We start from the raw sequence: 13,966 nt of genomic DNA on the forward strand, positions 1-13,966 counted from the left end.
CTAAGTGAAATAAGTCACACAGAGAAAGACAAATCCTGTGTGATATCGCTTGTATGTGGAATTGAAAAATACAACTAACTAGTGAATATAATAAAAAAGAAGCAGATTCACAGATATAGAGAGCAAACTGGTGGTTACCTCTGGGGAGGTGGGCAAGATAAGCATAGGGGAGCAAGAGGTACAAACTACTGGGTATAAAATAAGCTATAAGGGGTGGGGGGGAGGGATAAATTGGGAAGTTGGGATTAACATATACACACTACTATATATAAAATAGATAATCAACAAGGACCTACTGTATAGCATAGGAACTCTACTCAATATTCTGTAATAACCTAAATGGGAAGAGAATTTGAAAAAGAATAGATATACATATATGTGTAACTGAATCACTTTGCTGTACACCTCAGACTAACACAACATTGCAAATCAACTATACCCCAATACAAATAAACATTTTTTAAGAAAAGGAGAAATAAGCTACAAGGATACATTGTACAACATGGGGAATATAGCCAATATTTTATAATAACTATCAATGGAGTGTAACCTTTACAAAATAAAAGAATCTGGTCTCAGAAAGCAGAGCTTCAGAGCTCTCCAGAAATCCGAGATTCTGTCCTGGCCTCAAGGAAGTGGGCTCAGCCTTCGTCACCCTGCCAGGAATGTTTTTCGCCCTCACCAGCCCCAGGGTGAGATTCTTCTAATGGGAAAGGTCCAGGAACTGGCCACGGGAGAACTTCCCATGAACTTGTGGTCCAAAGTCACACGGCAGGGGAGCAAGCAACTCACACTGGAGATAGATAGACCAATGGAATCACAATCACAATTTTCTCCTGTGTGTTTCTTCTAAGAGTTTTATAGTTTTAACTCTTATATTTAGGTTGATGATGGATTTCGAGTTAAGTTTTGTACACGGTGTTAGGGAAAGTCTACCTTTATTATTTGCACGTGGCTATCTGGTTGTCCCAGCACCAATTTTTGGAACAGACTCTTCTTTCCTCATGGAATTGTCTTGGCATCCTTGTCGAGAATCAGTTGACTATCAATGTGAGGGTTTATTTCTGTACTCCATTTTATTCCATTAGAAGAAACTCGCTCTGGGGCTGGTGAGAGCTACAGGCAGGCTGGGGGGTGACAGAGGCTGAGCCCATTTCCACGAGGCCAGGCCAGAAAACCACTGAATCGTGTACTTTAAATGAGTGAATTATAAGTTATGTGAATTCTACCGCAATAAAAATCAATTTAAACAAAAACAAGGGGGAAAAAAAGCACCAGGTGCACTTAATAAAAATTCAGTAAAACACACTGAAAAAAAAAAAGACAAGCTATGCAAAGTTTATTAACAACTGTTCTCCGTGTCCCCTGGCCTCAGGTTTAGAAAAGCTTATAGTGTGGTTTGGTGCCATTGTGGCCTCGGGTTGCAAAGTTCTACCTTTATCTGCCAACCTCACTTGGAAGTCTCCAGAAGAGACACAGGGATCCCAAGATAGAACATTTTATTAATGCTTAACAGTCCTCTGTGACGTCTAGTAGAGGGAGTGGTTAAGCGTACAGGACGCATTTACCCTTGCTCTGGCACTAGCTGGCTAGATGGCCTGGGTAAGTGATGTAACCTCTCAGATTCTTCATCTGTCCAAAGGGAAGTGGCAGTACCTGCCTTCCAGAGCTGTCGTGACTGTTCAATAAGTTCCCTTATGAAAAGCTTAGCACGGTGCGTGGCAGGTGAGCAAACACACAATGAACAGTGACTCTTGTGGTTGGGAGCCAAGAGTATGGGCTTTGGAATCAGACAGTGAATCTGCCCTGCTCCCTCCTGGGTCAGTTTCTGTTGTGGGTTTAACTGTGTCCCCCCAAAACATATGTTGCAGTCCTTACCCTGTGAATGGGACCTTATTTGGAAATAGGGTCTCTGCAGATGTAAAGTTAAAATGAGGTCATAATGGATTAGGGTGGGCCCTCACCCATTGTCTTGTGTCCTTACAAGGAGAGGGAAATTGGGACACAGGGACACAGACGCTCAGAGGGCGAACGCCAGGTGAGGATGGAGGCAGAGATGGGAATGATGCGTTTACAGGTCAAGGATGCTGAGAATTGCTGGCAACCACCAGAAGCTGGAAGAGGCAAGGAAGGACCCTTCTCTAGAGCTGTCAGAAGGAGTATAGCCCTGCCGACACCTTCATTGTGGACTTCTAGCCTCCAGAACTGCGAGAGAATACATTCCTTTCGCTTTAAGCCCCCAGATTATAATCACGTGTCATGGGCAGCCCTGGGGATGCAGCACAGTCCCCAGACCTTGCTTCTGCATCTGTACCATGAGCTACATCCCTCAATGGGACATGTCCTCAGCACCTAGAACTCTGCTTGGCACGGGGGAGCTGATGAATAAGTAAGTAGCCATTGAATTGGTTGCATGAAGGCATGAAATCCACGTGGCTCGGGCCTCACCTTCTCTGAGCGTCACCTTCTTAGAGAGGCCTCGCTGTCCTCCTTGTTTACAATAGCCCCACTTCCCTCTGCTTTGCTTGACTACCCTCTGACATATCACAGGTCCCAGCTGTCTACTTGTTTGTGTCTGCCTCGCTTCCTGCACTGACTGTTCCTTGAGGACGTGGAATTTTGTCTGTCCAATCGCTGAAGCTGAGTTCCCATGCATACGACAGCACCTGAATGTACCAGGTGCTCCATAAATATTTGGTAAATAAATGAATGAATGAAAAATGAATGAATAAATGAGATTTAGAATGCCCGTGTGTATGGACAGCCAAGTCACCTTCTAATATATTTCAACCAAAAAGACATTCTGATATTGTTTTTACCAGACAGGAAAGTTCAATACTGGACTGTCCATGTCACACGTGGACACTGACCTGGATTTGGACCCAGGTCGGCTGGACTCCAAGTTCAGTGCTCCGTTCAGAGGATCTAAGTAGTGAGGGGGGCGCTGGGTAGTAGCGGATGGGAGAACCACTCACGGGGACTGGGGCACAGGAATGGAGAAGCGGGGGGCACTGATGGACGTGCTTTTCCTCCCCCCAGACTCCTGTAAGCCCCCTAGAGGGACAGCAGCCCCACTGGCCATCTGAGTTTTGAGTGCCAAGTGCTCCCAGTTGGGGCTCAGTCTCCCCAAGGTCCCCACTCTCTCTACTCTGCACTGCTCCCCCCTCCCCCTCATTCTTGGTTGACATTTGTGTCACTAACAGCTTTTGTGCCAAAGGTTGGGATGTTTCCCCTTGGGAGCTCAGAGATGCTGTTAGGAACACCAGCTCTGATCTTAGGCAGACCTGCTGGGAGCCCCAGCTCTGGCACTCGTGTGGGTGAGCCCCTTAAACTCTCAGAGCCTCCGTTTCCTCATCTGTAAAATGGGGGTGGCAATGCCTACTTCGGGAGGTGCTCATGACGGTCACATGATGAACCATGGATTGAATACTCAGCACACAGGGCTGGACAGATAGCCGTGCTTGATGGCTAGTGACCTTGATTATTAGCTCTGGGTTAAAGGCCCCCTCAGTGGCAACTCTGCACGGCGAGGGTGGCCAAGATACCCTGTGCCTTGGTCTTGCGGCAAAACCGAAAGAACAGCCTCTTTTGGCTTCAGCAGGTGGGAGTATCTGGGCCTCTCAACATTTAATTTATTGTAACGTCCCAGCCTGAACACGCTCCCCCGCATATCCCACGCCCCTAAGAAGAGCCTCCGAGAGCCTTCTGTGACTGTGCACAGTGCGTTCCCGGGGCCCAGCACGCAACTTTCAAACTGGCTTATAATTTATCTGCTGCTCGGATGAAAACATTTTAATGAGTGTGTGCAGCACGAACCCTCGGTGTCGCCCATGGGGTTCCCAAATGTCTTTCCCCACCACAGAGCGGGGATGTTATAGGCGTGAAATTACAGCTGCACTCGCAGTTTGATCTCTACCCAGAGGCCTCTGGAAACAGCGCGTTAGAATGTTCTGGAAGGATGCAGGCTTGGTGATAGCGGGCTGGGGTGCCCAGTTCTCCGGCGGACCTGCTCTGTGCTTTTGATGTAGGTGGGGGCCTGGGCGCTCCCCACCCTCTAGGCTACCCTCTCCCCACTGTCCTGGGAAGTTTCCCTTTGACCCCAAATTGGACAGGGGCCGTCTTGCCCCACTGTTCCTTGCACAGCCCTTAGGGTCCCTTAGGAGACCTAAGGGCTTAGGCCCAAAGGAGACCCCAGCTTTCAATGACCTCCACTTACCTGGAGGGAAGGTCTCTGTGTGCGTGTGTGTGACAAGAAACGGTCTTTCTATGCAATGCCACAGACAGGCCAAAACCATGAGTTGACTTTAATTTTTGAAACCTGCCTTGAAATATATTTAAAGGAGACGGTCATGGGGGAGGAAGGGGGAGGCGGGGCAATTTTTAAACCTTTCTAATTGTGCCTGATTTTTAACTGACATGATCACTATTTGTTGTGAGAGATATTATTATTCATTTAATTATTTTGAAGTACAGTTGATTTTCAATGGTTTTTTTAGAGATTTTTTAAAAAATTATTATTATTATTATTATTTTGGCTGTGTCGCATGGCTTGTGGGATCTCAGTTCCCTGACCAGGGACTGAACCCAGGCCCTGGGCAGTGAAAGCGTGGAGTCCTAACCACTGGACATCTAGGGAATTCCCTGATTTACATGTTGTGTTAATTTCTGCTGTACAGCAAAGTGGTTTGGTTATACATCTATACATATTCTTTTTCATATTCTTTTCCATCTGGTTTATTACAGGATATTGAATATAGTTCCCTGTGCTGTACAGTAGGACCTTGTTTTTCATCGCTTTTATATATAGTAGTTTGTAGAGAGACACTATTTATGGGTCACTCGGCCTGTGCGTGGGCCCAGAACATTCTGTGCTATGCATCATCTCATTTAATCCTCCCAACCTTGGCTAAGTAAGCCACTTCCTTCTCTGTGCCTGGGTCTGTGCAGTGGGCATAGTGCAGTTTCTGCCTCAAGGGCTGACGTGGCCGCCAGGGTTATGGGAGATACTACACGGGCAACTGCCTTATACTCAGCCCCACTGTCTCTCCCAGCCCTCCCCTCACCAGTCCGGACCTTGCTGAACCTCAGAAGCCATGCTGCTCTGGGCCAGGGACAGCCACAGCCCTGTGGGGCCCAGAGCCAATCCTTTCCTCTCCCTGAGCCTCAGTCTTCTCATCTGGGAACTGGGGATAAGGGTTATCCTGGCCCTGAGGGGCTGCGGTTAAGGATCACGTGAAATACTCTATGGGAAGCACCGTGGAACTGTCACAAACTGGCCAAGACTGAAGTGTGGCTGTCATTTTCAAACTTGGGATGTATCCTGGCTCCTCCCCTAGACATGTGATGTCTGGACAGGCAGACTTACAGGAGGATGGTCACACAGAGGCCGGCCACCCTGACACCCAGAAACAGGGCAGGACTGGACCCCCTTTCCAAGGAGCCAGTGGGCACAAACCTGTGAGCGTTCACTTCTCAGACGGGCTTAAAGCTCCCTGGAGTCAGGAACAGTGGCTGGCTCTTCTCTGTGCCAGGGCTGAAACCAGGGGCAAGAAAGAGGCAGCCACAGCCGTGCCCAAGAGCAGGCAGGCCAGAGACAATGTCAATAAAGACAGTGAAATCTGGCCTACTGAACCTCTTAGCTGCCTTGTGCTGGGCTAGGTGTTTTGCAAACCTTTTCTAATTTTTTTTTTTGCGGTACGCGGGCCTCTCCCTGTTGGGGCCTCTCCCGTTGCGGAGCACAGGCTCCGGACGCGCAGGCTCAGCGGCCATGGCTCACGGGCCCAGCCGCTCCGCCGCATGTGGGATCTTCCCGGACCGGGGCACGAACCCACGTCCCCTGCATCGGCAGGCAGACTCGCAACCACTGCGCCACCAGGGAAGCCCAAACCTTTTCTAATTGAAACCTCACGATCATCCTAGGAAGGAGGCATCCTTACCCCTATTTTACAGATGGGGAGACAGAGGCCCAGGGAAGCTAATGAATCCAAGGTTGCATGGTGGATCTGGGATTCAGCTCCAAACCTGTGTGTCCTTAACTTGTATGCAGATGGGGCATCCTCCTGTGTCTGGGGTGAGGTGACAGTTGGAAGGAGGAAGGAGAAATACATTCGCATATAGATAAGAGTATAGATACAGCTGTTGATGCATGTATGATATAGATATCAATAGAGAGATATACAGAATTAGTATTTTTTGAAGACTTAGAGGTTTAGACCAGTGGTTCTCAAAGTGTGGCCCTGGCACCTGTAGCATCAGCATCATCTGGGAACTTGTGAGAAATGCAGGTTCCTGGGCCCCACCCCAGATCTGCTGAATTAGGAGCTTTGGGGGTGGGACCCAGCAATCTGTATCTTCACAAGCCCTCCAGGCGATTCTGATGCTCATTCAAGTTTGTGAACCACTGGTTTAGACCATGGGCTTTGGCCTCAAATGGCTGTTATGACCCTAGACAAGTCATTTCCCCTCATATAACAGGGATTATAACATCTCCCAGCTCACAGGCTGTCGCCAGGATTCTGTCGGAAAATACGCATGAAGCTGGGAGCTCACGCACTGTCAGGCACACGCCATGGTGGGGAGAGGCATCAGGTCCTGCCCGCGTGGCAAGCACCGGTGGACTTGACCCATCAGGGGACAGCTAGGCTGTAGGGACCAGTGACAAGCACGGTGACCTCTGAGCACTGGGGACAGTCAGAGGACTGATTGAGATGGGGAGGGGTTGCCATTCCAGGGAGAGTCCCACCCAGGGATGCGCTGAACTTCTAGGGGTCAGAGCCTTCCTGGGGGCGCTGGGGTGGGTGAGGGTGGAATCCCTGGCCCTGCCCCTCTCTGGTCCCTCCTGGTAGCCTCAGCTACCTGCTGCTCAGTAGGATCCCGGGAGCTGTCTGCCCCATCCCCGGATTGACTGCCACCTCCCTGTGGGAGGAGCCCAGAAGCACAAAGCCCGTTGCTCCTTGGAGCCTACCGGGAGCACACCACCTGCTTCAGCTGGGATTGTCAGGCCAGCTGTGCAAGCCGGGCTGGTCCCACGAGACCTCTCTGTGCCTCAGTTGGAACTAGCAGAGGAGGTTTAGGGTTATCTGGTTCTACCCTCATTGTACGGATGAGGAAACCGAGGCCACAGAGGGACAGTAACCTGCTCAGGAGCCTTTGGTGAATGGGGGAGGAGTGCGCCTCGTAGCAGAGCTGGCTTTGAGGACTCTGGTTGCTCTCAGGCACCAGAGAGCAGAGCCTCAGCTGGACCTTCTACACTGCCTCCATCCGTGCAACATAGCTGGCCCAGGAGTCAAGACACCCGGGTTCCGGCCTCAACACTGAGCAGCCTGATCTCACAGGAAGGTTTTGTGATCCTTGCTGTGTGACTTCAAGCAAGTTGCTTGCTTTCTCTGTGCCTCTATATCTATGTCTGCAAAATAGGGATAATAGTGCTAGTACCTCCTCTTGGGTTGGCTGTGAGGACTAAATGACATAGGTCTGGAAAGCACTTAACCTCGTGGCCTCCAGGGGCCTCCCCTGAGCCCTCTCCCTAAACTGACTGCCACCTCCCCTGTATCACTCTTGACCCCATTACCCTGCGTGATTTTCTTCCCATTATTTGTCATTATCCATAATCACCTCACTTACCCATCTACACGTGTTTTATGTTTGTCTCACGCACTGGACACAAACTCCCAAGAACAAAGATGTTTCCTATTGTAAGTATATGGCCATTTCCTGGCACGTGGTAGGTGCTCAATAAATATCTGATGAATAAACAATTGAGTACACATCCCTCATCAGACTGGGAGCCCCTTGATGGAGCAAACCGAGTTTCATCTGCACCGGCTTCCCTGGTGTGACCAGCCTAGGGCTGGGTACCAAGAACACTCCTTGTCCAAGTATTACAGAAGCCGTTCCGTGGGCGGGTGACTGCAAGAGGGGAGGTTTTCCTGGCACTGCCACCTCCTGGCCATGGCCTCCCCCAGGAAGCCAGAACACACCGCGTGCCGCTGCTACAGGATTCAACGTCCCTCTGGAGGTCGGGCCTCTGGAGGTTTCCCGTTTCCCCAGAAGCAGTGGTTTCCACGAGGCCTTTATGCTTTCATTGACTGCCTGAGTATGGCAAGCTTGTTTCCCTGAGAAATATCATTTGATAAGAAAATCAGGGAACACAGAGTCCGGAGTCAAGGCCAAGTGCCTAGAATCCTGGCAGCAGAGCTGACCCAGAACCCAAGATTGTGCCCGGCAAGAACGTCAGCGCTGGAAGGGGCTTCTGAGACAACGTGGAGAAAGGCTTTGTTTTACAAGTGGGGAAACCGGGGCTGGGAAGGGGACACAGCCAGCCCGAGACAGGCACTAGTATTCTTATCCCCATTTTACAGATGTAGAAATGGAGGCACAGACACAGGGTGGGAACCCAGGAACCCTGACATTCCAGTCCGGCACGCTTTCTAACTTGTCCCCTGATGCTTCAATGTCCTGGAAAAGGCTTGGGAGGCACAGGGAGGGAACATTCTCTCTGCAGTAGGTATGCATCATCACTGAGATGCTGTCTCAATCCCCCTCCCCCACCCTGGAGGCTCCTGGATTGTCCTCCCCCCGGGGGAGTGCCCACCTCCACTGCACTTTGCTACAGGTGCTTCCATGAATGTGGCTCCTGGCTTTCACCTGGGAAAGGTGCCCATGCAACTCAGTATTTTCTCCCCGTGACCTTACCAGGTCGCAGAGCCTGAGGCTAGGAGATCCACGAGTGATCCACTAGGCCTGCATCCCACCCCCATCTTACAGAAGGGGAAACTGAGGCCCAGAGGCTGTGGCAGGCTGCCACCCCTCGGGAAGTCTCAGTGCCCCTCATGCATTCCAATCAACATGTCGGAGCCCCTTCAAAGTGCCTGGTCCGTGAGGCTGCAGGGATGAGGTACAGCCCTGCCTTCCTCAGGTCCGGGTGTCAGTGCCGGTAGGAGAAGGGGCTCCTGAGAGGCCACATGAGTCACCTCAGCATGGCTGGCCTCCTGCCCTCAAGGGCAAGGCTGGGAGAGAAGAGGGTCCAGTGCCAGCACAGCAGGTGTTTCCCAGGACAGCCCCTCTGTGTGCGTGGGTACGCACGCGCACACACACACACGTATGCACGCGCGCGCGCACACACACACACACACACGCACACACAGGCACACGTGCACGCACACAGTGACGCCAGTGCCAAGAGCCCTGCACTCACCCATGACGTTGAGGAAGATGTTGCCTGATGCCAGAACCACCTTCTCCCTCGTAGCGCGGTCGTAGATGCCCACGTGGCACTCGTAAGGACCGTTGTCAGAGATGCGGACCTCGGGCAGCCTGCGGGGAAGCAGAGGCGCAGGATGAGGGTCCCTGGCCTGGGGCTGGCAGTCACAGCGCTGCAGTAAACCAGCCCCAAAGCCCCACCATCCAGCCTTCTGTCAACAACTCTCCTGGACCCACCATGCAATGCCCACGTGCTGTGCTGGGCGCAGAAGAAACATTTATGGAACACCGACTGTATTCAGAGGATGAAGGTGTGGGCTGTGTGTTCAACTAGAGTTGAATCTGTGCTCCTTTCAGCTGCTGAGCCAGGGATGGTGACGTGCCCGCTCCAGGGGCCCCCCTGAGGATGACATGGACTGAGGCGCCTGTCATGTGGTTCAGGCTCAAAACTGTCACCTAGTCCACCAGCTCACTCATTCCTCACAGCTGCCCCCGCCACAGGAATTGCTCTTCCCATTTCATAAACATGGAAACTGAGACTCCAGAGGGGATGTAATTGCCCCCCCCCACATGGCTATTAAGAGCCAGGATGGGAATCTGAATTCCTCTCTCCACACAGCCATGCTATCACTTTATGCATGGCCCTGGAGACTTGAGAAGAAACACAGTAAAATTCTTGTCTCCATGGACCGCCCCCCATCCCAATGGATAAGGAGGCAGGGAAGCTGATCAATGCCCCAAATCCCATGGGACTATGGAGAACAGGATGGAGGTTCCTTAAAAAAGTAAAAATAGAGTTGCCACATGATCCAGAAAACACAGCCCTGGGCATATATCCAGAGAAAAATATAATTCAAAAGATACACGCACCCCAATGCTCATAGCAGCACTATTCATAACAGCCAAGACAAGGAAGCAGCCTAATGTCCATCAACAGATGAATGGGTAAAGAAGATGTGGCACATATATACAATGGAATATTACTCAGCCATAAAAAGGAACGAAACTGAGTTATTTGTAGTGAGGTGGATGGACCTAGAGTCTGTCATACAGAGTGAAGTAAGTCAGAAAGAGAAAAACAAATACCGTATGCTAACACATATATATGGAATATAAAAAACACACAAAAAAATGGTCATGAAGAACCTAGGGGCAAAGTGGGAATAAAGACGCAGACCTACTAGAGAATGGACTTGAGGATACGGGGAGGGGGAAGGGTGAGCTGTGACAAAGTGAGAGAGTGGCATGGACATATATACACTACCAAATGTAAAATAGATAGCTAGTGGGAAGCAGCCGCATAGCACAGGGAGATCAGCTCGGTGTTTCGTGACCACCTAGAGGGGTGGGATAGGGAGGGTGGGAGGGAGGGAGACACAAGAGGGAAGAGATATGGGAACATATGTATATGTATAACTGATTCACTTTGTTATAAAGCAGAAACTAAGACACCATTGTAAAGCAATTATACTCCAATAAAGATGTTAAAAAGAAAATGTGGTGTGTGTATACACACACACACACACACACACACACACACACACACACACACACACACACAATGGAATATTACTCAGCCATAAAAAAGAAATAATGCCATTTGCAGCAACATGGATAGACCTAGAGATTATCACACTAAGTGAAGTAAGACAAAGTCAAATATCATATGGTATTGCTTATATGTGGAATCTAAAAAAATGATATACAGGGCTTCCCTGGTGGCGCAGTGGTTTAGAGTCCGCCTGCCAATGCAGGGGACACGGGTTCGTGCCCCGGTCCGGGAAGATCCCACATGCTGTGGAGCGGCTGGGCCCGTGAGCCATGGCCGCTGAGCCTGCGCGTCTGGAGCCTGTGCTCTGCAACGGGAGAGGCCACAACAGTGAGAGGCCCGCGGACCACAAAAAAAATAAATAAATAAAATAAAAATGCACAAATGAACTTATTTACAAAACAGAAATAGACTCACACAGAAAACAAATTTATGGTTACCCAAGTGGAAAGGTGGGGGGAGCGTTAAATTAGGAGTTTGGGATTAACATATATACACTTCTATATATAAAATAGATTACCAACAAGGACCTACTGTATAGCACAGGGAACTATATTCAATATCTTGTAATGGAAAAGAATCTGAAAAAGAGTATCTATCTATCTATATAAAACTGAATCACTTTGCTGTACACCTGAAACTAACACCACATTGTAAATCAACTATATGTCATTAAAAAAAACCCCAAATCCCAGGGGAAAGGGTGAGCTTATCCATGCGTAGAGTGAGCGGGAGCAGCTGATTCTGCCTGAGGTGGTCAAGAGGCCTTCTCAGAGGAGGCGACCCATGAGGACAGGAGACGCTCCCTCAAACCTTCTTCCAGACATGTCCTCTGAAGAGTAAAATATTGGGACTTCCCTGGCAGTCCAGTGGTTAAGACTTCACCTTCCAATGCAAGGAGTGTGGGTTCAAGCCCTGGTCGGGGAGCTAAGATCCCACATGCCTCGCAGCCAAAAAACCAAAAAAAAAAAAAAAAAAAACAGAAGCAATATTGTATTAAATTCAATAAAGACTTTAAAAATTGTCCACATAAAAAAATCTTAAATAAAAAAGTAAAAATAAAGAGTAAATATTTTAGGCTTTGTTGTTTCTACAGTCTCTGTCACAACTACTCAACTCTGCTCTTGTAGAGCAAAAGCGGCTGCCCTTAGTAAGTGAACCAGCGTGGCTGTGTTCCAATAAAACTTTATCTATAATCATCAAACCTTGTATTCATACAATTTCATGTGCCATGAAATCTTATTCTCTTTTTCCAGTTTTTTCTAACCATTTAAAAATGTAAAAAAATTCTTGGTTTACAGGCTGCAGGCTGTAGTTTGATGATTTCTGTTCTAGAGCCTTCTACAGGGTCTACAGGGTCAGACCATGATAAAATGAGTTGGTTAGGGGCTTCCCTGGTGGCACAGTGGTTGAGAGTCCGCCTGCCGATGCAGGGGACACGGGTTCGTGCCCCGGTCCGGGAAGATCCCACATGCCGCGGAGCGGCTGGGCCCATGAGCCATGGCCGCTGGGCCTGTGGGTCCGGAGCCTGTGCTCCACAACGGGAGAGGCCACAACAGTGAGAGGCCCACATACCACAAAAAAAAAAAAAAAAAAAAAATGAGTTGGTCTGTTGTTCTCTCTCTCCATGGAAATGTCACTGGGGCAGCTCTTTCCTCACTCCTCTCTGACACTGGGTTAGAGAGAGCCAAGTTCAAATCCTGCCCCCACTGTTGGTACGCTGTGTGACCTTGTGTAAGCCATGCTGTCTCTGAGCCTCTATTTCTTATCTAGAATATGGAGCTGATGCTTTGCAGGACTGCAGTGAGGATTAAATGTGATGATGTTACTGCAAGACCTCTGTGAGCAGGAATGTCACATTAAAATGGTCGCAGGACCATTACCTGTTGTTCCTGGATCCTGTGATGCCCTGTGAGGGAGAGGGGATTCCTGGTAAGTGAGATCTGGACACTTTGAAGGGGAAGAGCCTTGACCTGGAGTTCAGAAGCTATGTTGCTGCTGCATCAGGGAAATCTGTGTGTCCTCCAGCAAGTCCCAGCCTTCTCTGGGCCTCATCATGCAGCCGAAGGGGAGCCTATTCTGGCCACAACTTAAAGAAAGTGGGGTCTCTGTGTCTGGGTCTTGGAGGTTCTCACGCCACAGCAGAAACCCAGGGGAAGAAGCTCATGTTCATGGAACCCTAGTAAATGCCAAGCATAGTGCTCTACCCACCAAACTGGCCCAGCAGTCCTATCAGAACCCCGGTGGAGGACGAGGGCGTTGGCTAAGAGCACAGGCTCTGGAGGCCTGGACGCCTGCACCAGCCCTGCCGCCAAGAAGGGGGGTTCCTTCAATTCCGCTCTTCGCGCCCACCCCCATAGCTAACACATTTCCCTCTCCATCAGCTAAGCCTCTCTCTCCATCTGTTTCTACTGAGCAATCCAACCTCAGAGTCACTCCCCTCTCCTTTCATTCCAGCTGTCCCCACCCCCATCTTTGTCTTCCAGCTACTTTTTCCTGTGACTCACTGTCCCCCACCTCCCCCACCCTCCGTGCCCCCACACACACACCTGGGCGCCCAGCTTCTCTCTCTCCATCTCCAGTCTCACGGAGGAAGCCCGCCCATCTAACAGAGCCTCCTTCCCTCCCATTAGCATAAACAAACACCTTCATTTCCATAGAATACACAGAGGCTGACATCTGGTCTACCGACCGTCACAAAAGGACTTAAAGAACGGGAAGCTTTTCATCAAGGAAACTTTGTGGGGAAGATGCTGCCTCCCATCTCAGAAGAAAAGAACACCGTGACAGCGGAAGCAGCAGGGAACTGTCTCCCCTCTGGGAACTATCTTCTTTGTTTGTAACTCAGCTAGACTGAAGAAAAATAGCCTCTCTACTGGGCAGGGCTGCTGAATGACAGTCATCTAGAGTGACATGTTTAGGTGACACTCATAGGTGCCTGTTATAGAGGCAACTTTCTTAAAGGCCTTGCGTAGGTGACAGGTGTACAGGTGACATGCTCAGGTGACAGCTCTGTGAAGAAACAGGCTCCAGGGACACATGGAGCTGGCAGCTACAGATAATAACGACACAGTTGACACACAGGTGGAAATGCACAGGTAACCGCCACATAGGGTGATATATGCAGAAGATGTATTTCTGTGCTAGGGACACAGGTGACGTGTTTAGGCAATCACTACACTCATGTTCTGGTGACAGTAACACCAGCAATATGTT

The 13,966-nt window shown here is 49.7% G+C and overlaps 1 protein-coding gene across 5 annotated transcripts in view; it reads right to left on the reverse strand.

Annotated features, from left to right (window-relative positions):
• The window catches only part of IGSF21 (immunoglobin superfamily member 21), a 271,189-nt gene that overhangs the window by 31,740 nt on the left and 225,483 nt on the right, over positions 1 to 13,966 (reverse strand). For all 5 annotated transcript variants that reach the window (XM_049706334.1, XM_004272461.2, XM_049706335.1 and 2 more), the window contains exon 4: positions 9,197 to 9,315. In XM_049706334.1, the coding sequence (XP_049562291.1) occupies positions 9,197 to 9,315 (119 nt within the window). The remainder of the gene's footprint in view (positions 1 to 9,196; positions 9,316 to 13,966) is intronic.

Source organism: Orcinus orca, chromosome 1, assembly GCF_937001465.1.
Source record: "Orcinus orca chromosome 1, mOrcOrc1.1, whole genome shotgun sequence".
Lineage (NCBI taxonomy): Eukaryota > Metazoa > Chordata > Mammalia > Artiodactyla > Delphinidae > Orcinus > Orcinus orca.